Below are 25,799 nucleotides of genomic sequence, written 5' to 3' on the forward strand. Positions count from 1 at the left end.
TTGTCTATAATTTTCATCATGTGCAAAATTCTCTTAGATAAACAGCTGCGAGCGAGATTAGTTTCTAACTTAATAGGTTGGGACACCCATAATCTCTAGTCCATGACCAAAAAATATTCAACTATAAACAAAATTTCTCTTACCGAAAATGATCATAAAACACTATGAAATGAAATTTAAAAAAAATTATAATTATAATTGTGGAAAGAAACTCATTAATCCCACATAAGTTTTTTAGGATAAAGAGTACTTGTGCCTTAATTTTTTTATTTTAACTTTTTTTATATAAAAGGGAAGGATAAACCCATTACATCAATAAACTACAAGGCCATGTGACCCTTATACAATCCCTCTAAAATAGAGGCTTAGAAAAAGAAAGGGGATCAATAAACAAGTGTAAACTTATAGGTAAGTTGTGAGAATAAGAAGCTAAGCTATCTACAACAAGATTGGCTTCTTTATGTACGTGAGTGAGTTTAATAGAGCATTGTTTTCCCATTAATTCTCTGGTCATCTAAATTAGGGATCTTGTGTGATGATTTGCTCTAATTGGCTTCAACAAAAGATCCACAACCACTTTGAATCAGTCTCAATCCAAACCTCGGAGTATCCTAATTCCCAAGCAATTTGTAGTCCATAAATAATTCCTAAAAGTCTAGTAGCAATAATGGAACTATGCCCAATATTCCAAGACAATCCTTTGACCCACCTGGCAGTGTTTTCACATATGACCCATCCACACCACGAGTTGTTTAAAGGTTTTTGCACTAACCCATCAACATTCACCTTCCACCACCCATCAGGTGGAATCATCCATTAGATAAGGCTAACCTTATTTCTTTGCGCTAAATGGCAAGTGATGGATGAATTTTGTTGCACTTTTGGAGTTGTCCATCTAATATAGTGTACAATACTGTGAGGATTCCAAACATAATTAGAAAAAACTTTCTTACTTTTGTAAAACCATAAGACCTAAAGGGCTACACCAAAAATAAGGTGCTTGTTGGATCCTTTTGAAGGTTCTGTTGCATCCAGAGATTGACATCTTGTTGGGTGAAAAACAATTGTGTCAGATGCAGGTTCAAAGGGAGAAGTTGCCATACTGGCTTGACTATTGTGCAATCCTTAAGGATGTGGATGTCTTGTTCTGAATTCCAATGACATATAGGACAACATGGGTCATCCGTGGTACCAAAATGGGAGTGTCTAACATTAGTTTTTAAACAATGTGGGGCTATCATCCAGAGGAAAGTTCTAACTCACTATGGTCCATTCCACCTCTAGATGTGTTTCCACAAAGTCTCATTAACAGAATTATTGGTAACATCAATAAGAGAGTACACTAAACTTACTAAGAATTCTCCAGTTGGACAGAGGAACCACATTGGCTTATCTGGTCCAAGGGAATGATTAAGGGTAAGCATAGCAAGAATTTCAAAAACTATATCTTGTGGTATATAACCCTAAACTGATTGAACATCTCAATACCCTTCATCAGTGCAATAGTCTGAAACAATTAAATCAAGGTAAGTATCTAGAATATCAAAGACTAGAAATTCATGAAGGATATTCCCAGAAAGTAACCATGTGTCTACCCAGAACCTCACAACTTGATTGAAGAAAATCCCAATTATCCATAATTGCTTTCTAGGTATGCAATTCGTTTAGTCTATGTTTAACATCTAGGAAGAAGTCAGTCCATGTATTATACTAATGTTTCTATACTTTAACCCATAAAGCTTCAGTTCATTGACAAGTCCCCATCCCATCTTCATCATTAGAGCTTCATTCATGACATCTTCATCATTTGAAGCCCATACGAGAGCATTTTTGTATTGAAGGATAAGGAAGTCATCTTCATCATTAGAGCTTCATTCATGACATCAAAACATTTGAATCCCATACGAGAGTATTTTTGTATTGAAGGATAAGGAAGTCATGTTGCAACTAAGGTGTTCACAAAGGCTCTCGTCACCAAGAAAAAAACTGATAAATGTTATAACTTTTATTATAAACGTGAACACACTTGATACAAGAGAAATAGAGGAAATATATAACATAGTGTACAACGGTTCTGCATAAAGAAAATAATTACAGATTAAAAGATTTTAAATATAGACTAAGTTTCCTTGTCATACTTAGCCAGAATCTAGTTTATTTGCTGGATTGTTTTGTGCCACTTAAAGCATATTAATCCTCCAACGGTTTTCCATTGTTGGTGGCACAATTATGGGTATGTTGTTTCCACCAACTCCTTGTTTCCTTTTTCTGCATAATTACAATAATTGTCATCTATGGACAACTTGTTTCTGTTAATACAATTGACAAAGTTGTTTTATCCTCTTCAATGTGGAGAGAAACACGAACATCTAAGTTTGGGAGTGACCAAGTTGCATAGAACTATGTTGGTTTCGGAGAAAAAATGTGCACAATAGCAATATTAAAAAAAAAAAAAGTGGATCCAACTAGTTTTTGTTTTCCTACCTTAAGCCTACAAGAGAACGTAGCAAATATGATTGAAAACACAAGCATTTCCTAGTAAAGATGTCATAACTTAAATATGCTTTAGCAATTACAAAGTTCATCACCTGACTATGAACTGTGAACAAGCAATAACTGATAATCTGATATTACATGTTGGTGCTGCTGAAGATGGTTTATATTTGCAAAATAGAAACTGAAAATTATTATGAACACAAATTATGAAAAAAGACAAACCAAATTTTTTTAGCTATCAAGTCTGTTTTTTTAATTCATTCACATGCTATTTTCCTCAAATGACACCCCACAACTTCATTATGTGGCTTCCATTTTGCAGCCACATCAGTGTTCACCTTAAACCAATCATGGCATGACTTGAACATTTATCTTAACAATGATTTTGGTAATCAACAGCATCACCGCTTCCATTGATAGAGGCTACATAACAATGAATAACAAGGTCCAGATTGGAGATACCATGGCTTAGTTTATAAAGTAACTCAGAATAGATCTAGAATTTACAACAGATACATCTTAAAATTTTTCCAACCTTTCTGATAAAGTAACCTTTAGGCTCCCTTTTCAAAAAAAGCATTTCTAAGGACTCATAAAATGACTTGCTATGAATGATAACACATAGTATTGATGCATACAAAATCAAAACTAAAACTCATAACAAATTCTTAATTACAAAATTTAAAGTGGCAAAAGCAAGCTGTGAAACGGGACCTTTTAAGTTGGTTTACATGCAAAATAAAACGCTAATTGGTGGTTCAATAGCTAGCTTCCTACACTTGTGTTGTTACAGTATAAGCAGAAAAAGTGAAAAAGGAAACAAATTCTGAGACTCATCTTGAGGAAGGCTAGGATCTCCAATATGACAGACATCTTGATTTCTATCACAATCATTTGGGCTCTTTTGGAAAATGCATCTTGATAAGTGCAGGAAGTTCTGCTAACTCAACCTGAGGTTTCCCCAACAAAATACTTTTTAACTTTTCATCACAGTTTACCACATTCTTGTTATTCTGATCCTGCTCAATTAAAGAAGCAACTCATCTTAATCAGCCCAAGGTAGCTGCATATCAATATATCAAAATAAATATACCCAACCCATAAAACATCATAGCCACCAACTCAACAACTGGTGATACAAGCATTTTACAAATTTATAACCCATGAATTAAGTATTATAAAAGATCATATAACAGTTCAAAAACATCAGAAGGAGATCTCTATTTTGGAATAATATGTTGATAGTGTGTATAGCATAAACAAAACACAGAACATATACTAGAGATTTCCTCTGTTGCCAAGTGCACAATATTTTGCAAAGTACTACTGTACCATTAAAGCTGCAAGGAAGCATACCTTAGTCAAATATAGGGCTATGTTTGGAGTGATGTTAAAGAATGAAATGGAGTAAAATGAAATGAAATAATACTAGGTTCCATTGTTTGCATTATATAAAATAGGATGAAATGGGATGGAACATGACAGAATGCATTCCATTCCGGTCAATCAAACACCCTTCTTTTCCTTCACTTAAAATTTGGGAGAACAGGATCACACCTATTTTTTTCCATTCCATCTTAAAAAAATATCCAAACAATAAAATGATAACTTTATTCCAATCCATTCCATTCACCATTACATATTAAAAAATGGCCTAGGTATATCAATATTGAATGACTCAACTACCTTATAAAGGTCCCATTCCAATCATTCATTATTTCTACTTCCTACCTTATTTCATCACTACCACTCCACAAAGGAGAGAAAGCAGCCTTTATTTCAAAGCAAAACTCTTTGAATTGTCTAACAAACCACTTAGCTCAAAAGGCATACCTCACACTCTCCCTCTTCAACAATCCCTTAAAGAAACAATTTATATCATTCTGTCATCCCAACTAACCTTGACATAAATTTTACAAAATTTCAAAACGAAGGCAAAATTCAACTTTCCAACAAGATAAAATTTAATTTAATTTTCAAAAAATCAAAACTAAAAAACTTTAAGGAAAAGGAGGGAACCTGAAGATTATTTGTTTTGATGTAGGACCAAATGCACTTGAAACAGCCCAAGCGGGAAATCTGAGACTGACCCACGAATTCTCTGAGCGTGGATGGAAGGTTGACGAGGTCAATCAAGTTGGCAAGCTTCTTAGGGTTATCAGTGATGGCCTTCTTCATGCGCTGAGGAAGCATTTTTGCTTTAAATCCCTGAAATTCAACGCCCAAGTGGAGTTGGGCACCGATCAAAAACGAAGCTTGGTAGAGAAATAGAGAGGGCTAGTATGGTTGGGGTTTGAAGGATGCTACGAAATGAATGAAGAGTAGAGTAAATACAATGCTTTGAAAACCGGACCAGTCATCGACTCTGTCATGGGCACTCAGTCAATGGTCGAACCAGTGACTCACTACTTGAATTGAATGACCTGATCTCTATTTAAAAAATTGAAAATTTTACACCTGCCTTTATTTGATCATATTCATGGAATTCAACTAAGCAATTGATCAACACCAAAACAATACTAAGTTTTATGCGGCAATAATCAAACAAACCCAAAACTTTAAAATCAATTTTTTACAATTACATTCAATTCTTAATAATCATTCTCTTAAAATCAATCTCCAAAATCAAACCCAAATGGGAAATGCACGATCACCTTACTGCTCTATGAAACCAACCAAGCTAAAGTCTTGATAACTTGAAAACAATAAATGGTTTCTTCAATTAAAGCCAAGCAAGCAGTACCCAGACTTCAGGCATACAAAAAAAAAAAAAAAGGAAGAATACGCTAAGAACAAACATCGTATTGTAGTCAAAATGGGAGAAATAAAATAATAAAAAAAATACACAATATCTCAAAATCAGAAAACGTGCTTACTGATGCGTATAAAGCAAATCGTGCTTGAAAGGAAATCAGAACCTAGTGTGCGCGAACTCGCGATGACAGTGGCGCGACGACGGTGGTGGAACAGGCTTGGGACGGCGACGGTGGACCTGAGTGGGTTTGCGCTTGGGTTGTGCCGTGCGTGTGAGTCGTCGAGTTTAGAGATGGAGCTTAGGGAGAGAGTCTCGTTTCGATTTTAGATTTTTTTTTTTTTCTAGATACCAAACAACGTCGTTTCACAAATTATGAAGAAGAAAAATAAACCAAGGTTTATAAAATAAGGTTTAATTACAATGGAGTGATGCTCTAGGATATGTTATAAACACAACTAGACATGAATGGATATTGGATATTGTATTCCCAAACTCAGATCTGACTCTCCTCATCATATAAGTTTTGCCTAAACATAACTCGATTATGCAGAGGGAGTTGTGTATGTAGTTTTAATTTCATATAGAGTCAAACAACTATAAGAAACTCAATTAAAACAAGAACCTAATTGAAAATTTTGTAAAAATATAAAAATCTATAGATCAATTTAATTATTATTATTTTGTTTCTTTAATTTATTTTTCAGGTTTCTTTTAGGTCCTATAATTTTTTTAAATAGATAGAGAGTGTTGTTTATAATTTAATTAGGTCTCGATTTTTATTTTTATTAATTGGATCTCGAGTCTAATTGCTATTATAAGAAATTAATTACATATATCCATTAAGTGAAGGTGTAAATAATGGTGAATTGATATTTTTGGAGGGTGTTGTAAACTAAGTCAAATTTAAAATATTTTTTAAAAGTTTTAATTTCTACAAGTCAATTTACTCTAAGTATTCTTTCAAAAATCTCTGATAAATATTTATCTTTATAAAAGGTTGAAACTTTGCTAAAAAAATCTCACAAATAACTCAATTGTACTTATAATACACTATAATAAAAGATAAAAATTCATACACCCAATTAAAAAAAGTTTAGGGACATAAATAAAAATTTGCTAAAAATAAGGGAACCTTGCGATTAATTTAATCATTGTCATTTTATTCCTCTAATTTATTTTTTTTAGGTTCAATTTAGTTATATTATTATTAAAAAGTTCAATTAAGTCTAATCATTTTTAAAAAAAATCAATTAGATTTCTTTACTTTTAAAAGATTCAGTTAGGTCCTTTATTTTTTAAAAAAAGAAATTTAATTTGCTTCATTTGCTCCAATTTTTTTAGAAAATAAAATCAAATTTGGTTTTAAATTAGATCAAATTGAATCAATTTTAAAAATAAAGGACCTAATTGAAACTTTTGAAAATAAAAAAGACTTAATTGAATATTTTTAAAAAAATTAAAAGATATAATTAAATATTTTAATATTAAAAGGATCAAATTTAACCTAAAAAATAAATTAAAAAATCAAAATAATAATTAAACCAAAAACTAAAAATGTGTGAATCAACCCAAGTTAGTAAAACCCTTTGGTTCATTGATTCAACCACAAAATCAACCAAGTCATCCTGCTTCATACCAATTCAATGGCATATCCGATTCAATTCTAGACAGAGACTTATTATACCACTGATTTTTAACGAAATTATGTGAGTCCATGTCAATTTTTTTTGTATTGTCAGGGTCAATTTTTAGAACTATGAGTAAGAGTCACCACAAAATGGTGTGAAGGAAGTAAAGTGTATAATCATTTAAGTCAATTTGCTTAAGGTGTTATTTTAAAATTTTAATGAGTAAAATCATAACATTTTTAAAATAAAGTAATTTTATAAAATAATCACTAATTCATTGTACTTAAGAATAAGAACTTCACTTTCTAGTATCTTTTTAAATGTGTTTTGCAAAAGTCTAACACAATTGCCATATTTTGTCATTTTTTTTTATTAAGGACATATGTTGTCAAATAAGTCAAATATTTTTTTACAATTAAAATAAAAAAAAATATATTTTAAAAATGAATCAAATTAATTGTGTATTAGAAATGAAAATGTTAAAATAATTTTTTGGATTTTTTTAATATTTGTACCTAGATGCAATTTTATATTTAGTGGTTCATAAAGAATGAACTAATGTTATTTAAATGAATAATACAAATATTTGAAGCTAATTAAAATGCCTTCACAATATAAAAGATTTACAATTGTCATTTGATTATAAATTATTATATATTGTAATTTTATTATTTTATGATAATTATATTAAAAATTATGTGAATAATATTTTTTAATTATTTAACAATATAAATATTTTTACACCAATCCTGCATGACAATTATTATCTTAATAGTTGTATTTTGTTTTATTAGTTGAAGTGAATATATTGTTCTAGTCTAGTAGGAGCTTTAATAGGTCAAGTCTTTAATAAGAGTTTTAGTAGGCCGGGTCTTTAATAAATAATAGGAGCTTACAATACGATCTACTTTAGATTTTTTAATCCAATGAAATAAAAGATAAGTATAAAGAGATTTACAATGATCCACACATTTGATTAAATCAACTGAGCTAGATTTCTGTTTGTAATCTACATAAGATTTCACTTGACTTGATTCATTTATTAATAAGGTCAAATTTAAACTTTTAAAAAATTATGTTTAAGTAAAAATGTTAAGCCTTAGCCCTTAAAAACGGTTTATTAAGTTTTAGAGTAAATTATTCTCTCACTCCCTAATTTTTTTTCAAATTATACATAATGTCACTCTAATTTATATTCATACACTAGTCCCTTTTATGTTTGAAAATACATATACATAATATCTATAATACTTTTATTGCATAAAATAATATAAAAATGGATAATTATTATTAATAAGTTTCAATTAAAATAGTTTTATTTTAAAAAAAATAAAGCTAGAACAAGCCAATTGGTCTATGTAGGCAGTTAGAAAAAAGTTATTTATGCATAAAAAATATTATGATTCAAATTTTATATCTTATAATTTAACTATTATAAAAATTATTTATCTATAAAAATGATTATTTATATGTATAATTATTTTTATGAGTTACTTTTTATATGTTATGTTTTTCAATCTAAGTAAATTAAAAAACATCATTATTAATAATAAAAACTATACTATTATTGTGTATATTATTATTATTTTATATTTATTATACTTAATGAATATTTGATATTCTTTATGGTATGAATTTATAAGAATAAAAAATTATAATATCTTATAATTGATCATCATGAAAAGAACTTTGTTGTTGTTGCTATTTTTTATTATTATTATTATTAAGGTATGAATTTATAAGAATAAATAATTATAATGTTAAAATTGACTCTTATTTATACCTTCAATAAACAACCATTTTTCCCTTTTCTCGTTAAAAGGCACAGGGCCACCATTTTAGTACACATTTTGCAAACTTTCGTCCAAACAAGTATGTAGGTGAAGTCATTGCATATATACTTTTTTTAAATGGTGAATCATATGTATGCACCACAGATACATCAAGATCATACATGCATGCACATTACTGCTTGTATTATTTTCTCTCCTGGTAAATTGCTTACAAACTTAATCATAGGAATTTTCTGAACGTCTTTAAGAGGTTATGAATATCATAAGCATGCATGTCATCCACTGTTTGTACCATCTTTTTGTTCAATTTCTCAAACTTATCAATGTTATAACCACTCAAGGTCTCTTTGAAATGTTCAACATTTGAGAAGTCACTAGGTGGTAGATGGAACTCCTTTTGTATCTGTTAGCAACTTTATTACAGATAATCATTTCAATTTTCAGGAATTATCATAGCTAATATAGAGTAAAAAGTCATACCTTAAACGAATTCGGTATCCAAATTATCAATGAGCTTTTGTTGAACTTTAGCTTTGCCTATCATAGCAGGCATTACTTCTTAAGATGACATATAAGCATGTATCTTAGAACCCTCGTTTTACAAACTCATTGATCTACAATATACACAAATATTATTTTAGTTATGAAAATAAAACAACTTCAATAAATAAAACATAATTAGTGATTAAATTGATATTAGAATCTAAGAGATCAAATATAATATAAGTTTTTATAGTAGTTTTTTATGATTTTGGTTCCTAAACTTTTTGACAACTAGTCAACTAAAAATCATTGGTCGATAAATTAGATTGTTCATGCAATTGAGTCGTTAAAAATCGATTATCGCACATCCTATTCATTACATTCAGTTTATTGTTTAGAGGTTGAAAATGTGTTACATTGATGATGAACTCATGACCTAAGACATGATTTCAATAGTTGCATCTAATTTTATCAATTTTTATATTTTAAATTATAAAAAATGTTGTTTATAAAATATAATACTATGAAATTAAATTTTTAAATAGGTGTATTTCAAATTAACAATAATTGCATCTATTTATAAAATATTCTCTCCCACTCTTTTTGCCATCTTTGTGAACTTAATCAAGTTAAATATATTTGTCTAAAAAAATTTAATTTTATAGATAAATATATTTCAAATATGCATTGAAAATATAAATAATAAGGTATTGGTACCTTACTAAGTTATTTAGTTTGTAGTTTGTAAAATTTGAAATTAACAATTTATATATATCAAACTAATGGATGTGCATACGGGTTGATAAATTGAGCCAAATTGGCCCGGATAGATTAGTTAAGCCCATAGACCTTATGAATATCATTTTTTTTAAATTCCTATAATTATATTAAGTTTTTGAGTCCAACTCATTAAATTCATAAACCTAGCGATCTTTATTTGTATATTCACATATTATTTATATAATTTGCTTCAGTATAATTTATAAGTATTATTAATTTGTTAGGTTCAGATTTTGATTTTTAATTTAAATTTTTATTTTGTTTAAAATATTGATATATTTTAATGTGATAGATTTTACCTTAAAAAATAAAGTTATTTTTTTGTTATAATTTTATATATTTTTCACTTTTTTAAAAAGTAATGTTTTATATTATTTTTTAAATGACTATTTGGACGTATAGATCAACCTATTTATTGATGGACTTTTACGGGTCAAATACAAACCTTTAATAAAAAGAGAATTTATTTTACAGATCAAATTTATCTGACACTCCTAAAATGCGGGCTTCAGGGATACTCATTCCTATATGTGGATTACATTAATGATTTAGTATAAAAAATTAGTATATTCACAAGTGATTTTGAAAAAGAGAAAATTAATGCGGCTGTACAATCCAGGGGCATCATGCTAGTTATAATAAAAGAAAGCCTCCACAACCTTCTTAGTACATTTTCTTCTTCTTTTGCTTCTGTTTCATTCTTCGAGAGTCTTCTATTCTGTAGACCCAGTCTATTGTGTGAAAGGTGATCATATCCTTCAAATACTGATTGTTCCATTAATTAATTTTTTAACAGATGGATAAGATTAATCCATGGAACTGGTGCTTGAAGGTATGCAAAAATTAATTTTCAAAAATTTCTAAAAGGTAACATAATTGCAACGTGACAATGTTTATATTTGGAGAAACACGTGATATGTTTTTCCAATGATCCAATTATCTTCTCCAAGGCACCCAGTTCTAAAAGATGTTGTTTGGGTTCGATCCAATCCAAGGTCTTTTAGATTATTTTTTTTGACTTGATATACCTATTGTGTGCTACGACAAGTCAATAGTCGTTATCTTCTTGAGTAAAAATGGGTAACGATTTTGATTGTGGAAAAGATGTTGCTAATGGTGGATGTTGACTGAACAAGTGGGAATGACTAATGAGTCATGTTATCATTTTGGCTACACACATATCACTTATTTGATCTTAGAACTACCAAGTATAGTTGCAGGGGTTGTGAGGGTCATTTTTTTTTTGGTTATTGATTTTTTATTATACCTTTGATTCAATGTTGTTGTGTTTGATTGTGGAACCAAATTTTTGACAGAGGTTTGTTTATGGAAAATTGAAGCATGAAAAGAAAAACCATGTGTTTAGGACCAACGACCTTGGAAAAAATAACTAGGTCACTGTAAAAAAAAAATATATCATGTGTTTCTCCCATTAAAAAATTGTCGTGTGACAATTATGTCACCTTTTATAAATTTTCAAAAATTAATTTTTGCTAACCTTCAATCTGATGGTCAGCATTTCTTTTTCACTGCGGAGGATATAATTGCTTTGCCCATAGTAGACCGCATCCTATTTTTTAAACCCAAAATTAAAATCCTTCTTGTTTATTTCCCATATTATTAATCTAATCTTCACCCAAATCATAAAAGAAATTACACAAATATATATATATATATATATATATATATATATATATATAATTCAGACTTAATTATTTTTTAATTACTTAAATTTAAGAGACTATAAAAATTATTTTTTAGTTGAAGAGAGATTTTTTTAATTCAGAAAATTAGAAAATGTAAATTTTTATTTGAGAGAATAAAAATACAAACTTCTTAATTTAAGTGACTAAAAACATGATTAAAAATAAAAATTAAACATCGCTATTTCCAACCGGACCACCAGGCCACAAACCAGAAAGAAGGGCAATATCGTCAACAAAGAAACATTCCCCATAAACCCTAACCCCCAAACTCACGAACCTAAGAAAAACAACATTTGTTTTCTTTCTGTCCAAGCAAATTTTCCCTCATTTATTCTCCTCTCCTCACAAATCACTTCCCTTATTCAATACCAAATCAAATTATTCCTTCTCAATCGATTCTCTTCGGCCATGTTTGCTTACAGGGTTTTGTCCCGTTCCTCTGCCACCCTTTCTCGAAGCTTCACCCTTTTCTCTGTTTCACGAAATTCCCAACCTTTCTCCACCAACCTCTCCAATAACTTCAATTCCCTCCTTCACCCATCTCCCAACAAGGTAACCCCACTTCGAAAACGTTATCAAAATTTGATTTTTCGCTATTTTTAGTAGTGGGGGTTTATCTGGGGTTTTAGGGTTTATTGAAAACTTTCCAGTTATGGCATTTTTTATGCCGTGTGTGAGTTTAGTTTATTCTGTTATGATTTTCTGGCTATGAATTATTATGTCAAATTTATTATTGTTCCATTTTGTGCCTTGTAATTCTGTGTTGAGTAAATTTAGTTTTAGTTAGAAATTCTCGTTAAGTTTCATGTGCGTTTTCTTATGTTCCAGCTGATTCCAGTTCAAACCAATTTTCTGAATTCAATGAATCCATCATTGACTTCGAGATTTGGATTTTCTTCAACGGCCTCACATGAACATGCAAGTGAAGGAGCAAAGGTATCTGATCAGTCTGAACAAGCCGAAGCTGCGGATCAAACCAAAGAATCAGGTTCTATTTTGGAATCTCAGTCTCAACCTTGACTGGTTATAAATAAAGATCAAAAGTTTTTTAATGAAATGCGTTTTCTGATTCAGATGTAGAGATTGAATGTGATCTGTCCAGGGATGATTTGATAAAGCTTGTTGCTGAGAAGGAACAACTTTTGAAGTTGAAGCACAAGGAGATTGAGAAAATGCAGGATAAAGTTCTGCGAACTTATGCAGAGATGGAGAATGTCATGGATAGGACACGACGCGAAGCGGAGAATTCGAAAAAATTTGCTATACAGGTTTGAGTTTTGGCCGTTGTCTAATTCTTATTTTGTGATTCAGGTCTCTTGGCTCTTGCTCCCTTGTCATGTGCTTTTCAGTTTTGTGCTGAGTGGTTTCAAATTTCAAATTTGATGTAGAATTTTGCAAAGAGTTTACTAGACGTCGCTGATAATTTGGGAAGAGCTTCCTCAGTTGTAAAGGAAAGCTTTTCGAAAATTGAATCTCCTGAGGAGTCTTCTGAAGCAGCAGAACTCCTGAAAACACTTCTAAAAGGTGTTGAAATGACAGAGAAACAACTTGCAGAGGTAGGCTGTTCTACTATGTGCATGGCTGTTTAGTTGTTATACAGCAATAGTCAAAGCTAATATAGTGTCTTTTCCCAGTGTCATTTATGTGGTTGTGTTTGTGTTTGTGTATGCCTACTCTACCTCTTGTAATATTCCACTTTTATGAGTTTCTGGGTAAATGATAGGTAACAGGTGTTTTTGAGAAAGAGGGGGTTGATTTGCCGGGATTAGGAGATGGATTTTGGCTGCGGGTGGTGGCTGTCAGGCCTTCAGGGTGTTGTCAGACTATCTAGGATTAAGATTGGTTTTAGGGAATCTTACAGGAAAAGTGAACTCTGGTAATTTGGTTTTGGCGGGTTGAATTGTTCATAATATCTGCAAGGAAAGTAGCCTTGGTTGTAGAGAAAATTGAAGAAAACAGAGTAGAAGATAATATAAGAAAACTAGGAATCACACGTAGGGTTTGATTGTGCATGTATTTTCTAGAAGATACAAATTTGCCATGAATTGTAAATTGTAATAACTTATAGGTGGATTATTCTGTTTTAGAAAAAGCATTTCCCATTACTTATCCTACAAGCATTACAGTTAAAATCCTATTGTTATAGTCCCATGTATTTAAAATCATAATAGAAACTTGGAGGCAAATTAAAGAACACATTAAAATCCAAGATAAGCCTAAGTCCAACAAACCAATACAAGAAAAGGAATGCGCAGTAAACTAATAACACAAATAACAAGTATCTAGTAAGATTGATGAAATTTTAACATCAACCCCATGACAATAGGTCCATGTTTAGGAGAATAGAGTGGGATTCATAATGAAGTGAAGTGAGACTTAGAGAAACATTTATAAGTTTGCAACATTGCTCGATTTAATGTGCTTTTGGAGAAAGTTCCAGTGTTTAACCTTGTTGGTTTGGTTGACAACTGCTGCTTACAGGTACTCAAAAAGTTTGGTGTGAAAAAATTTGATCCTACAAATGAGCCTTTTGATCCACACATGCACAATGCCATCTTCCAAATCCCTGATGCTTCCAAGGCTCCTGGCACTGTTGGAGTTGTTCTGAAGGTATTCTGCATACTTGTTTGTTGTACTACTATCATTTTCCCTCCTCAATGTCAACATTTGCATTGTCCTTCAAAATTTTATGTTGTATTTGGAAAATATTTTCAAACACAATTTGCAATCTTAGGATTCTAGGTTGACGTGTTTCACTGTTTATGACTTTCTTTGATGATTAATAGATTATCAATGGGCTTTTACTTTCTACATTCTTTTTCTAAGAGGTTTTGTTATCTTTATGTTGAAATATATGTGGTCTTGTTCTTGGTTTTGCTTGATGGTTCATTCATAAACACCCAACAATGACACCATTTGCCATTTCATTCCATTCCCTTCCTTTCCATCCCTTACCATCAATAACAAGGTTTAGAGATTGATTGAGAGCATGGATTAATGACAATACTATGGTCATATTTGCAGGCAGGATATATGCTCTATGATCGTGTTCTTCGTCCGGCAGAAGTTGGTGTAACTCAAGAAGTGGAGGATAACTAAGCAGCTGAATGATCATGATGGCATGAAGAAATGCCTGAGCAGTGGTGGGTTCTTAGTGGATGCCATTCGATGTCTTTTTGCAATATGCTTCTCCTCAACACTAGTTTTGCTGGATGGACTGTATTTTGTCCTGCACGGAAAGGACTATTCTTTTCTCCTATTATTCGGAGTTTTGTTTTTTATTTTTTTCTTGATAAAAAAAATTCCAGTGTAGTATGAGCTTTATTCCTTGAGATTTTGATCATTATAGTAACATCTTTTGTAGTGGAACCTCTACATACCCGCACTGAATTCAGGAGATCTAGACCCTTACTATCTGCCAATCATATTTTTTTAGGCTAAATTATAATTATGGTTTTTTTAGTTTTTCAAATTCATGATTTTAGTTTCCTTGATTTTTATTTGAAACATTTGGTTTCCTTGATAGATTATTAACTAATAATTGTGGTTATTGGAAATATAAAATTAATTATAATTTTTTTTTTTTATAAATCATTTAAAACTTTGAAGACTATTACCTAATTTGGTGCAATTACTGGTGGAATTACTTGTGATAGTGTAAGTAAAAGAGGTGTTTGTGGAGAAGAAGAGAATAATGTTATGAAAACTTAGGATTAATAATTTTTATTTAATTTTTTAATAACTAATAGTTTTGATTAATTTATAATTAATTTAATAACTCAATTAATTAGAATGGTTTGTTAATAATCTATTAGGAAGATTAAAATTATCAATTTATAAGATTAGAAAAATCAAATGTTACAATTAAAATTCATATGGACCAAAATCATGAAGAAATTAGGGATCAAAATTATACTTTAACTTTATTTTATTATTGATTTGTGCTTTTGCATTATTTTGGATTCCTTGAGTTTGCTTGAATGGAATTAATTTATTGGAAAGTTAGGAAAAAGAATTTTATTTCTTCTGATGTTCTAAAGCAAAAAGTTGTTACCCGTCATTAATATGTTTAATTATAGTTGAGAGAATTTATTTCCTGAGAATTTATTTTTGCATCAAAGATGTAAATATTATTGTTGGTATTAGTATATTCAAGAATTCCTTTTTAGTTTAAATAGTCTCAATTTGTGGAACAAACTACAAATGCTTGAGACTCGAACTAACATAAACTACAAAGGAGTATCTTGAGACTCGAACTAACATTGAGGTACTGATAGCAATTCTCAAACATGACAAGAAATTGAATTTTTTTTTCCTTTCTAGATTGCATCATTTAAAACAATTTTGTTGAACTTATACATGATTATTATGAACGTGACAAAACTTTGTTAAGTTAAAATAACTCCCCATCCGTTAAACTATATGCGCTCAGTGGAGGTAGAGAGAAAATGGGTTAAAGTTACTAGAGAATGAAATCTGATAAATGTAATAGAGACAAACAGAAAATGGGTTAAAGTGAAAAATAGTTATATTTCTTTCAAAGTGAGAAATGATCGTAAAACATAAGCCTGTGTCGCGTTCTAAGTCCAATCCCCTTTGCAGTAACATAAAAATGCTTTAAACACGGTGAATAGTGTATTTGGTTAAAATAAGGTAAAATTGAAATTGAAAAATCTTGATACTAAGCTCTTTAAAGTTATAGGGACTAAGATCAGGTTTGACTAGTAGTATAGGGCCAAATACATATTTTACCCTAATAATATTAGGACAGATCTTAGGACAGTGATTTAGTTCATTGTTATCCATTGACAGGGAATATCTGGTTTTGGATTTATTTAAGGAAAAAAGATTCACTACAGGTATTGCAATATAAGCGGTTTCTCATATCCCCACTCTTTCACCAAAGGGTTTTTCTTCATTCATCCTTTAGGTACTTTTGATGAATCAGAATTATAATTTAACTTCAGTAATCTACATTAATGTTTAATGCAAACTTCTATAATATGAATTACAGAAGTAAAACTCCAATTCTAATTGAAAAACAACATTAAAAACACTTAAGAAATTGCACCTTCGTTTTCTCTTCCATACTTTTCAATTTCCAAAACCTACAATGCACCACAATTAAGGCATGACAGCGCTCGGGGTGATGAAACATAAAAGCAGTCAAATTTTGGTAGCATATTGAGGTTTTATATTTAGAAATATATAGTAGCATCACATCATGCATATGATCCATTACAAGATACAACTGATTATCCTATGCTGAGCAAAACTAGTTACTTATCATTCCTATAATACTCACTGGCAGCACTAGTTAAGTGCTAACTATACACAAGATTATGGCTAACTACATTATAAGTCAATATAGGATGGTAGGATGTACGGTGATAAAAGGTCATATATACTAGCTTAGTATTTCTTGAACGAACACTTAGATGACTAACAGATTGATTTCCTACTTACAGATACTAAGTTCATGGACCACCCACTAGATACTATTTTCCAATTGAGAATCACTGTCGTGGCTGTTTTCACCGGTGTTGCTTTGGAAGTCTGAACCAAGATCCAAATTACCAATGTTTGAATCCTGCAACATAATTGATATTAGATCAATGTTAATAATTATCAGAACGTTATATCCAACGAGAATAACAGTAACAAAAGCGTTATTCTTTTAAGTGGGGATGCTAAATAGATCCCCAACGAATCATGTATAGTATCAAAATCAAGTCATTATCGTTAAGGATCTAACATTAACAACAACAAAAGCATTATCCTACTAGATGACGTTGGCTATATGGATCACACGGAACCATACAACTCGGTTAAATACCAAATCTTCAAAGATAAGGTTGTGCTGTCAATGGCCATGCTCTCAATTGCCTAACACAACCCTCCTCTTTTATAAGATATTGGAACCATCTATTTAATACAACTAGGCAAAGTTTATAGTTTTACACCTGAACTGGCAAAATGATTTTGGAAACCCCTAGGGAAAATTGATAGCAGTCTTTACATGGCATTATGGTTTATTGCATGTACACATGATCATTCTGGAATGTTGACCTAAGGTTTGGGTGTGTGCGTCAATAATTGTAAGCAAAGGATATCTAAGGGCAGTCTGGTACAAGTGAGGAAAAGATAAATTTGAAGCACATCAAATCCTACGTCAACTTTGAAAGTGAAAATTGAAACCAGAAAAATGTTCAAAACCATTCAAAACAGGAACGGAGAATTCTGTTACTTTACCTTGGTTTCCTCCAACATTTCATTCATGTTTAGTTTCCCCTGCATCTCGTGAGTCACATTTGTCTGTCTAAATGCCAATTGGTCAGCCTCAATTGTGGGTTCATGTTCAGCCTTCACAACATTCATCTTTTTCTGTTCTTCTAGCACAGCAATCTGCATCATGAAATTGACCAACCCTCACTCATAATGAAAAGGACTCATTTGACTGAAAATGTGATGCACCAAAAAGTAATGCACAAACTTTGTCAATTTTTCTTGATTCAAACTTACTAGACTTGTGTGAGGTAGTTCCTTCCCCAACTTCAACTAAAGAAATCTATAGTCATAACAACCATCCACCCACACACCAACCCAAACACAAAATTATGACATAACCTGTTTCAACCAACAAGAAAAGATAACAACTTCAATACTCAATGGAACCACAATCTCCACCCACGTAAGGACTAAACAAACTTGTAAACATAATTATATCAATTCTCAACCTTTATAAACATCTATCCACTTTCCTTCCATATCATTTCCTTTCTATTTTTTCTTCCTCTTACTTATCCGTTATTTTCCCATCATATCACTTATCACGTCTATGATTTATCGCTTTTTCTCTTTACCTTTTCTTTCTTCCACCCCAATACACCCCATTCTTGGGTGGACATTTACACTTATGAATAAAATACTAGGGAGGAACCCCACTAGCCTACTGTCTGGTATTGAGGTAGGAAAACGAGGAACGAGAGAAAATTTTAAAAATTTAAATTCAAGAGAAAATAGAAGAAAAGAGAGTTTTGAATTTTCACTTTTATGCAACTTTAATCTTTAACCAAACCAAATGACACTGTGTGATCCATACAGTCAACCTTACCAAGTGCGATAAGGCTTTATTATTTTTGTTATTTTGTACTTCTATAAGTTAACTCTTTCTTCTTCTTCTTCTTTTTTTTCATCATTTTCTCTTCAACTAAATAAAAAGAAATCATCATTAATCTGTATTTTCTTATCTATCTTCTCTCTTTTCTTCCATCTTTTCCACATACATACCATTCCCAAACTCGAAACTCAGACAAACCATGTTTCTAACAATCCCAAATCCCAATTCATGCCACATGCAAACAAACAATCCAACCCAACACACCAACCTAAACATCACCGCAACCTATCAACACAGCGCAGAAACAAAAATCGAAACTTTTAACCACAAAACAAAACCTCAAATAAATATTCTCCAAAAAAACAAAAGGGTAAACAAAAAATATGCAAAGCCATAGAAAGAGACACATACAGGGGTGTAACGGAACTTTCTTCGGGGAGGATCGTCGGAGACGGCTCCGGCGGAGTCATCGGCGGTAGTTGGAGTCCAACGGCGGAGGAGGAGGCGAGAGGAATCGTTGGTGGTGGTGGTGGTGAAGTTGTTGGTGTGAGAGTGTGAGTTGTTGTTGGGTAAGGAAGAGGGGGTGACGTGGACCCACTTCTTCTTCCACTTTCTGACGGGGCCGCTGAACACCGTGGGGGCGCCGTAACGGGAGGTGGCGCGGCTGAGTCTCGAGCCCACCGCCTCCATTTTTCCAGCGGTGGCAGAGGAAGAGGGTTTTGAATGCTGAGTTTGACACCGAAGCAGAAGAAGTGGCAGAGTGACGAGTGACGAGTGACAAGTGATGTGAAGTGAGTGACTTTTTTTTTTAAGAAAGAGATGATGAAATAGGGATCGGTGTTTCCAAGACTATGATGTCATCATAAATTTGTTTTCGTTAAGGATTAGAAATCGGATAAATGAATATTTTAGTCATTACAAATTAATCAATAAAAAAATAATATAATTCGTTAGGAAAATGGGGATGTGATGATAAATTAATTTTTTAAATATAAATTTAATTTTTCAATATGAAAAAAATGTAATAAGTAATTTTATCAAAATTTGTGAGAGTATTTTATTATTAATTATAATATATAAAGATTAATTTAATAATAAATAATATTTTTAAAGACTAATTTAATATTAAATTATAAAGTTTATGGATTAATATCGATAAAATGTTTGTAAAATTAATTTTTTTGTATTTTTTTACATATTTAGTGACAAAATTTGAAATTTTCATATTTTAAAAATCAATTTGTGGTTGTTTTACACTTTTATGAATCAATTTGGTTATTTACTAAAAAAAATAATTTAGTTTTTAAATATTTAGAAAAAATATAGAAAGTATGTTTTGAATATGATTTAATGATAAATCGGTTTTTGAAATTTATAATTTAATATGAATTTGATATAATAAGAATATAATTTAATGTTAGATTAATTTTTTAAAAATTATAATTTAATGTTAAAATAGTCTTACACATTAAAAAAAAACAAATTTATCTTACAAATTTAAGGAATGTTAAAAATTTTGTTCTGTTAAAATTTTTGTTCTTTGAAAAATAACTATCATTAATTTACACACTTAAAAGATTAAAATTATCATACACTGTTAGAAAATTTTCAAGATGAATTAATAAATAAATTTATTAATTAAATAAAAATAGAATTTATTTATTGCAGAAATAAGTCAACCAATAAAAATCTTGATAGCTATGAGTTTTAAAATAATTATTAAAGTAGTCAAAAAATTATTATACACGAGTATAAAATAATTTATAATATATATATATAATTATAATATACAGACTATTTAATTATCATTCATTTTTTTTAGAAATAATATATGAAAAAAAATCATGTAAATAATGTAAAATAATTTTATAATTAATTATAAATTATTATATATAATAAATTTATTGATTTTATAAAATTATTTTAAAAATTATATTAACGATAATTTAAATTTAAATAATAATATGAAATTATTTTATACCATCATGAAATAAATAAATAGTATATATTATACTCAATTATTATAGAAAAAATATCATAAGGATAATTTTACCGCTTAAATTTGTCTCGGTTTGAGTTGGTTGAGTTTTTTTTTTCGCGTACAGTTGAGATGTAGTTAAGTTTTCGTGTTATAGTAGTAATTATTATGTGATCTGTCTTGAAAAAATTAATTATTATGTGATTATATTAACATCATGCTATTTGATGGAAAAAAATGGTTGTATAGTACCAATTGCAAAATAGAGAATGTGGTTGAAATGACACAGCATTCACACAAGAATTTTGTTCGAATTTTCCACACAATGAAATAATTTCCTTATGATGTTTTTAAATTCTGTTTTTATTGTTTAATTTAAATAAATAATATTAAATACTTTACCGCCTTTAAGAAATTATTATTTTAATACACTAAAACAATAATAAATAAATAATATTAAATAATTTACAGCTTTAGATTCATTTAAATATGTGTTTAAATTAGTTTATTTTATTTAATTATTTTTATGTCTAAAAAATTATGCTAAGATTTTTTAAAATTCATAATATTTTTTCAAAAAAAACATTTCTTTAACATTTTGCTTTCAGACAACTTTGTTTTATGCTTTCTGATATTTTAGGTTCATATATATTTTTCTTGATTTTCGTTAAGTCTTGATTTCAACATCGAGTATCCTTTGTTGCCCGGAAGCCCATGTGACAAGATCATATATATATATATATATATATATATATATATATATATATATATATATATATATATATAGTCACTTTTTAGCCACTTTTCTTGTTTAGTATGTAATTCGTATGATGAAAATATAAAATTTAATTTTTAAAAGGGATAAAAAGTACTATAAATATATCTAGACGATAATAGTGAATGGTATAAAAGAGAAGTTAAGGAAAAAAAGATTAAAAAAATAATAAAATATAGTTTAAAATTTGAATTCTTATATTTTGATTATTTATGTATTTATCCATCTATCAAATTATTAGTTAATTTTTTAATTAAACAATATAATTACTTATTTTTCAAAATAAAATAAAATTCTTTAGTTTTATGACATAAAAAATTGAGTTACCATTTAAAATAATGAAATTTTTTTATTTCTTGAAATTTTTTGTTTCTTCGATTAATTATTAATCTTTATTACGTACTTGGACACAATATGTCAAATGGAATGCAAGGTCATTACAGCTCCTAAATCAGCAAGAGATACAACTCTACGTCCTAAAGACAAAAAATAAAATCTCTGTATTAGTTTTTTTTTTAGTTAACTTTTGTATTAGTTTGAGCATTATTGCATTTTTTATTTAAATTTATTTGAGTTCTTTATTTGTTACTAAATGTTTTCATTTCATTCATATTATGTATAATAAGTGTTGTCTCGAATGGAAACACATAAGGTTTATCTAAGGAATTTTTTCATATTTGAGGTATATATATATATATATTATTGATTAAGAAAAAAGATTGATAATTTTACTTTATCTTTATCTAGTTTAAATTTTGTGAGATCTTTTTTTTAAATATTTGATTAAGTTCTTTTTTTAAATAAATAAATAAATAAATTTGGTCCCACGGTCGATTGTATTTTTTCTACTCAAAATTCTCGACACATTATTTTCAATCCAAATATGAGGACACTTAAGTTGGAATTGTGATATGGAATAATTTTAAAGATTAAAAATGAAAATTTTAGTAGAAATTTGATTAAATTATAAGATATAAGATAAAGTCTTTTTTAACAACAAAGATTAAGGTTTGATAAGGAAATCAAAATAATAAAAATATATATTAAAAGAAAATTTAGAAAATATATTACATAAGTATTAAATGAATAGGATCAGTAAATTATAAACACATAATAATAATAATAATAACAATAATTAATCACTGTATTATTAATGTTCAGATATATTTGTTATTTGTTATACTTTTTATATTTTTAGGGACTAAATTTTGTATTTTCATCTTTCAGGAACGTATTTGTTAGCGGTGTGAGAAAACAAAAAGTAAAAAAATAATATTATGACAAATATGTTCCTATGCTAGCAATCCATGTTGGTAATCATTTCAGTGACAAATTTATTCCTCTATGCCACGTAGACTATTTTATTAACGGTGGCAGACAGAAGTTAACAGCATAACATATTTGTCGCATTTTTTTAGAGAGACTAAATTTTGTATTTTCATCTTCTAGGGATACATCTATCAGCGAATTACACATTAAGAAAAAAAAAAGACTATTTACCATAACATTTTTCAAATCAAAGACACATTCATGTGGTTTATAATAATTCATAAATTTTGTTTAATCGTATGAATTAGATCCCATTGATAATGTATATATAGTCTTACAAAATAATGAGTAAATTTCTCAAAATGATCATATATTTTCGTTAAATAACTTCACACATAAGTTTAATTTGTAAAATAATTATAAAAATCAACAAATTTATTATAAACAATAATTATATTATCATCTAACTAGTTAGAATACTTGATTATGGTGAAAATTTTTTTTCAAATATATACTAACGTGCATGAATAATAAAGATAATAAGTTCATTGATAATAATAAAAGTTATGCTTTTTGAGAATATGAAAAGTACAAAGTTAGAAAACCATATACGAATAATCAAAATTGAAAATTAATCAATAATCACATGTATTTAAAAAAGTTGACTTCATACATATGTTTGTTTTAGTTGTTCTGATATAGTATCTGAAGTTAACTTAGATCGAAATCTTTCACATAACTCGATTGAGCTAGACTGATAACGTGAGAAGTAAGAACATGAAGCACCAACAAGGGGTAGGTGTGGTACGTGTTACACTTTTACACTTAAGACATGTTAAGAGGATCGCATATCTATAACTACTTAATTAACTTTTTTGCTTAAATTTAAGTGTATAAATACTTATCTTAAGTATGAAATCTAACCAACTCACTATTTATCTACTTTTCTCTTTCAAACACTGACTTGAACGTTAGAAAACTTATAGGTACTTTATTATTGTCGTGTTCTGTCACCCGACATTAAGATTTGAATCAGATCTCTGTCATGAAATCAAATCTCCATCATTTTTATCGAACATAACCTAATTATTTAAATATATTTTGGTTATCTATATTACGTATATTTCTAGAAAAATAAAGATATTGCCTATATATATGACTCAAAATAATGAATGTAAGATTAGTTTCCAATAATTTAATAATACACGATGACAGATAGTTGACACTTTAATTAGCTGTATATCTAATTTTCACGGCATTGTCACACTAATTAATGATAACAAAAAAATTTCAGATTTTAAGAGCGGGTAAGTAACTTTCAAGTTCAACTAACTACAATTCATTAATCTACCAATCAACCAACACAACACGTTATTAATCAACAATTGAAATATCCTAATCTGCATAGAAACGACATAATTTTTGTTTTAATTTCATTCAATACAAATTTAACTGATAAAAATAAAATCAACACAAAAAAAGGAATCACAATATGACAAAATCACTTTTACTTGGAGCTTAATTTTTTGGAACTTAATTTTATAAGATAAAATCAAACATTACGTTAACGAGTTCTTCAATTCTATTCAACACAAGAATTCCACAACAATGACCACATTAAACCAAACACCATTTCGTGTGAGACAATGTCAGTGTCATAATCGTAAATAACCGCCAAGACACGGGCAATAATGTAATTGACTTAATGTCGCTGATAACCTTGGTCCTATGTCCTTGCACACAAAGATTGGATTCACAGGTTTTTTTTTTTCTCTCTTTTCTAACTGAACTCATAGCAACACTTTGTCTTTTCACTCACTGTGTGTGCTTTTGAGTAATGTTTGGATTTGAAACCACACAAATCCAATATCTTCATATGCTTGAAAGGACAACTGGGTAAGAAGCATTCATGCTCTCTCTCCTCAAAATTCTCAATCAACATCCATTTTATTTATTTTGCCCAAAATACACCACTTCAACGTGTCTGGTGGAAAATCAGGTTTGGCTATCCTCGGGTTTGGTCATTCTGACTTTCCTTGCTTGACTTTTTTTTTTTTTTTTTTAAATTAAAATATTATAAAATATAAATATTATATTATATAAAATTATTTTTAATTAGTTTTTAAATTATTTATTTATTAAATCAATTTTTAAAGGTTGATTAAATTAATTTTGTTATTAAAAAATGATATTATTAAATATAATTATTTTTGTTATATTATTTAATTCATTTAAGATATTTTTTGAGTGAATATTTGTTTTAAAATCTGAATTTTGTATAATAATATATTTATTTTAGTAAAAATTTTAAATTTTTTAATATAATTAGTTTATTAAATATAATTAGTATGTTTGTGTCATTAGATTTAATCAAAAATGATAATATTTTTTGTTTAACAATTTATTTACAAAAGAACATTATATTGCATTATCAATAAAATATTTAAACAATCACAATCACATTTTGGCTAAGGAAAAACTTAATATCAAAATATGTTAGGACAATTATTTATGTTACGATGATGTTGTAGAGACATGCTAAAGGGTGTTAGCATGATCTAATTATTGGAAATGATTCTGCACAATAAAAATTTTGGCTATTTTTAACAAATCAGTAATCAAACAGGGGGAAGACATATATTCTGCACAACATATTTCAAATCATCATTAATTTTATCATATTTGCATTATAATTGTAATTTTTAATATATTTCATTATTCTCGATTATCATCTTAGTTACTACACTTTCAAATTTTATGTTCATTTTGTATAAGATAGATGTATCAATTATTTTATCACTGTATTTATTTAATTTATTTTAATATTACTAACTAATTTTTTAATTAACGAACATAACAAAAAATAACATCAATAAAACATAAATTTAACCAAAAATTACATAATTAAAAAATTATATTCTAATTTTATCCAATTTTTTTATTAATCTTTATGTATATTTCTCTTTAAAATTTAAAAAAATATTAAAAAAATTAATTTAATAAATAAGTAATTTTA

At 29.0% G+C, this 25,799-nt stretch overlaps 3 protein-coding genes across 5 annotated transcripts; 1 reads left to right on the forward strand and 2 right to left on the reverse strand.

Annotated features, from left to right (window-relative positions):
* Positions 1-3,126: 3,126 nt before the first annotated feature.
* LOC100527179 (uncharacterized) lies at positions 3,127-5,778 on the reverse strand. Of its 3 annotated transcripts, none has more exons than XM_006584466.4 (3): positions 5,415-5,778; positions 4,516-4,704; positions 3,146-3,515 (listed from the first exon to the last, which is right to left on the reverse strand). In XM_006584466.4, exons 2-3 carry the CDS (start codon positions 4,687-4,689, stop codon positions 3,387-3,389), a joined length of 303 nt encoding a protein of 100 aa, XP_006584529.1. In that variant the 5' UTR covers positions 4,690-4,704; positions 5,415-5,778; the 3' UTR covers positions 3,146-3,386. The 3 variants fall into 3 exon arrangements, with proteins under 3 accessions (NP_001236050.1, XP_006584529.1, XP_006584528.1); XM_006584465.4 differs by having other exon boundaries at positions 5,373-5,773; NM_001249121.2 differs by lacking the exon at positions 5,415-5,778 and having other exon boundaries at positions 3,127-3,515.
* Positions 5,779-11,856: 6,078 nt separating this feature from the next.
* Positions 11,857-15,063, forward strand: LOC100798944 (grpE protein homolog 2, mitochondrial). Its single transcript, XM_014779416.3, has 6 exons — positions 11,857-12,193; positions 12,470-12,629; positions 12,716-12,909; positions 13,030-13,197; positions 14,123-14,251; positions 14,666-15,063. The coding sequence occupies exons 1-6, from the start codon at positions 12,050-12,052 to the stop codon at positions 14,738-14,740; spliced, it is 870 nt and encodes a 289-aa protein (XP_014634902.1). The 5' UTR covers positions 11,857-12,049; the 3' UTR covers positions 14,741-15,063.
* A 1,749-nt stretch (positions 15,064-16,812) lies between these two features.
* On the reverse strand, positions 16,813-19,570 carry LOC102665936 (uncharacterized). Its single transcript, XM_006586041.4, has 3 exons — positions 19,173-19,570; positions 17,894-18,046; positions 16,813-17,231 (listed from the first exon to the last, which is right to left on the reverse strand). Exons 1-3 carry the CDS (start codon positions 19,449-19,451, stop codon positions 17,133-17,135), a joined length of 531 nt encoding a protein of 176 aa, XP_006586104.1. The 5' UTR covers positions 19,452-19,570; the 3' UTR covers positions 16,813-17,132.
* Between the last annotated feature and the right edge of the window lie 6,229 nt (positions 19,571-25,799).

The sequence above is a fragment of the Glycine max genome, chromosome 8 (assembly GCF_000004515.6).
Source record: "Glycine max cultivar Williams 82 chromosome 8, Glycine_max_v4.0, whole genome shotgun sequence".
Classification (NCBI taxonomy): domain Eukaryota; kingdom Viridiplantae; phylum Streptophyta; class Magnoliopsida; order Fabales; family Fabaceae; genus Glycine; species Glycine max.